The sequence below is a fragment of the Octodon degus genome, unplaced genomic scaffold (genome assembly GCF_000260255.1).
Source record: "Octodon degus isolate 3935 unplaced genomic scaffold, OctDeg1.0 scaffold00007, whole genome shotgun sequence".
Classification (NCBI taxonomy): Eukaryota; Metazoa; Chordata; class Mammalia; order Rodentia; family Octodontidae; genus Octodon; species Octodon degus.
Window position 1 is genome coordinate 22,141,385 of NW_004524583.1, and position 3,281 is coordinate 22,144,665.

Below are 3,281 nucleotides of genomic sequence, written 5' to 3' on the forward strand. Positions count from 1 at the left end.
TTAATAACTTCTGACATTGCCAGTACTACAGATAACCCACTACTATTATGGACTACTGGACTATATTGGATTATTTTGCTGAATTCACATACCTACAATATTTAAATGGCAATGGAATACCCATCTCTAAATAGTTCTTAAAAAATTTGTGGGGTACCAAGATGGAGCCAGAGGTGAAGAAGAAAGCCCCTGCCCTTCCCAAGGCTGAAGCCAAAGCAAAAGCTCTGAAGGCCAAGAAAGCCATGCTGAAAGGCATCCACATCTACAAAAAGAAGACAAACGTCACCCACCTCCCGCTGTCCCAAGACACTGCAGCTCCAGAAGCAGCCCAAAAACCCTTGGAAGAGAGCACCTAGGAGAAACAAGCTTGACCACTATGTCATCAAGTTCCCCCTGACCATAGAGTCAGCCATGAAAAAGACTGAGGACAATAACACACTTGTGTTCATTGTGGATGGCAAAGCTAATAAGCACTGGATCAAACAAGCTGTAAAGACGCTCTAGGACATCGATGTTGCCAAGGTCAATACCTAATCAGGCCTGATGGAGAGAAGAACGCATATGTTTGACTGGCTCCTGATTATGATGTACTGGATATGTGCCAACAAAACTGAAATTATCTAAACTGAGTCCAGCTGGCTAATTCTAAGGTTTTGTTTTTTGTTTTTTTGTATTTTGTACAGGGTCTCACTATGCAGCTTGGACTCACACTGATTCTCCCGTTTTCAGCCTCCACAGCACTGGGAATACAGATGAGCGCTACCACACCCGGACTCAATCACTGGCTCAGCATGCCTGGGGGTGGGGCCAGTGCAGCATGTGGTGCCAGGGATTGAAAGCTGGCCCCCACACTTGCCTAAGCAGGCACTTAGTCTTCTGAGCTATCTCGCCAGCAGCCCTTGAGCTCACTAATTCTAAATACATACTTTTTCTCCACAAAAAATTAAAAAAAAAAAATTGTGGAATCATTTGTTAATAGAAACTAGATAAAGGATAACATAAGAATGCTTATTTGTCTCATATTTAGTTGTTAAACCACTTGGTCTTATTGACTCATTTAGTTATCTTTTTGCTAGTACCGATGATCAAATCAAGAGTCCTGTGAATGTTCTCAACAAGAGCTCTCCACAAAGCTACCTAAACACCTAGCCCAGCCTCTACCTGGGTACTTTGAATTTCTTAGTTCCCAGGGACACTGTTAGTCCACACCTCATTGTTCATTCCCTCTGAAGTAGTATCTTCCAGGGAGAGGGGGAATTAGGAGGACAACAGTAGAGGAAATATTTTGGAGTCAACTGGAGAGTTTTCCTAAACTGTACCCTACCAACATCACAATCACAGAAAGCCAAAGCTTTAAAAGTATGCTGAAGACTGAATAACAAGACTGCAATCAGGGTTTAACTAGAACTGAATTTAGAAACATTACTACAAGTGCTGCTAAGAAGTTTCCAAGAAAGAGTAATGAGGCCAACACAAAGAGGTTCTGCGATTTTCAGGATTTTTCACACAGGATTCAGTTTCCCGCTAGACTTATAAAAACTCAAGAAACCAAAGACAATTTTGTTTTGCGGAATGGGTCTCGCTGTGTAGTTCATGCTGACCTTGAATTCACTATGTAGCCCAAGGTAGCCTTGAACTTATAGCAGTTCTCCTGCTTCAACCTTCTGAGTGCTGGCACTACATGCACACCAAACGCGAAGACATTTATTTGCATCACAGCTATGTTAAACAACACAGTTTCAATTACTTACCTCCGATATTCTGAATTATTATGGTGCCTGCTACCACCACCTATAAAAGAATAAATGCATTCCGAAGATTAAGGGGGAAATAATATAAAAGTCAATATTTTAATAAAATCCAATACTATCAAACAGATGCCCAAATGGTGAGTGAAGAAACTGCAAAACATAAAATTTGCCAGCTATAATAATTCTACAGCTACTATAAAGAAAATTTTTGAAAATGTTCTTGACAGCCATTTTTGAACAGTTAAAAGTGTTAAAAGTTAGTGTAATCAATGGTTATCAAAGTAGAAGAAGCCGAAAATCAATTCGGGGAGCCGCATGATCCCTTCCTTCCTGGTTTTACCATTCTGCAGTAGTATAGAGAAGAAGATAGCTTGGGCGGGGGGGGGGGGGGGGCAGTTGGCAATGCTGCACTGCCTAAAAAAATGATACAGTCCTGGGTACATCCCGTTGACCTCACCTAGCCTTTGAGAGCCTGGAGAGGAGAAAACAGGAAAGCTGTAACCCAGCTGTGGAGGTAGGAAGTAAATAACAGCTCTTCACTCAAGAGTATACTGCCTAGTATTCTTGCCTTTATGAACGGTATACATATTAAAATTATGACCACCCTAGACTCTAAGGAAAAGAAAGCTCAAAAATCCATTCATTTTGAGACAGGGTCTGGCTAAATTGCTAAGCTGCCCAGGCTGGCCTAAAACTTGTAATCCTCCTGTTTCAGCTTCCCAGAGTGCTGGAAATACAGGGATGCCTCATGAAGCCCAGCATGTACATTCCTTTTAGACCGCTGCTGCACGAGGTGCAGGAAATACTCATGTGAAATGATGACGATGGCAGTGGTTACACCAGATTTATGCTTAGAGATCATTAAACAGAGAGTTTTCTTATACAATATTTTCTTCCTTGATTAAACTACATGTAGGAATAGTTTCTGTTTCGTTCAAGTTTTATGTTATTTGGATGTAAGACACAAGGCTATCTAGTTCATTATTTAAAGATTTCTTTTGTACTTTACAAGCAAAGTTAATTGGAATGTATGAATAGGTTTTTCTCCCCTTTGTATAGCCATATCTTTTACCTCCCAGATTCACCATGTAGAAACTAGCTGTCTATATATCCTTGAGTTCTAACAGCCCTTAACTGCTTAGATCCTTAATTTTCTTACTCATAAGTGATGGGAGAACTAGGCAATCTTTTTAGCATTGTTCAACTCTTTAAGTAATAAGATCTCTGAATTAGTGCCTTTGAAAATAGCCCTTCTATAATTTTATTTTTATAATATTCTGTTTTATTCAAAAAATATAATATTAACAAGGACTGCTTAAAACAAGCTGTTACTGACCTAAAATTCTTCAAGTCATTGTTTTCCTTCATCAGGATGAAATGTATTAAAAGGTTTCAGTATTGAATTAAGTTTATTGATGAGCAGAAAGTACACTGATAATTTTTTCTTTTCTTGCTCCCATCATTTTTTTTTTTTTTTTCCATTTCCCTTTACACTCATAAGGTCTGTCTCTGATATATATTAGTCTCTTT

At 39.3% G+C, this 3,281-nt stretch overlaps 1 protein-coding gene across 1 annotated transcript in view; it reads right to left on the minus strand.

Moving 5' to 3' along the window:
- Slc38a6 (solute carrier family 38 member 6) overlaps window positions 1-3,281 on the minus strand; it is a 64,959-nt gene that overhangs the window by 35,561 nt on the left and 26,117 nt on the right. The window contains exon 5 of the mRNA XM_023701592.1: window positions 1,752-1,791. Within this exon, the coding sequence (XP_023557360.1) occupies window positions 1,752-1,791 (40 nt within the window). The remainder of the gene's footprint in view (window positions 1-1,751; window positions 1,792-3,281) is intronic.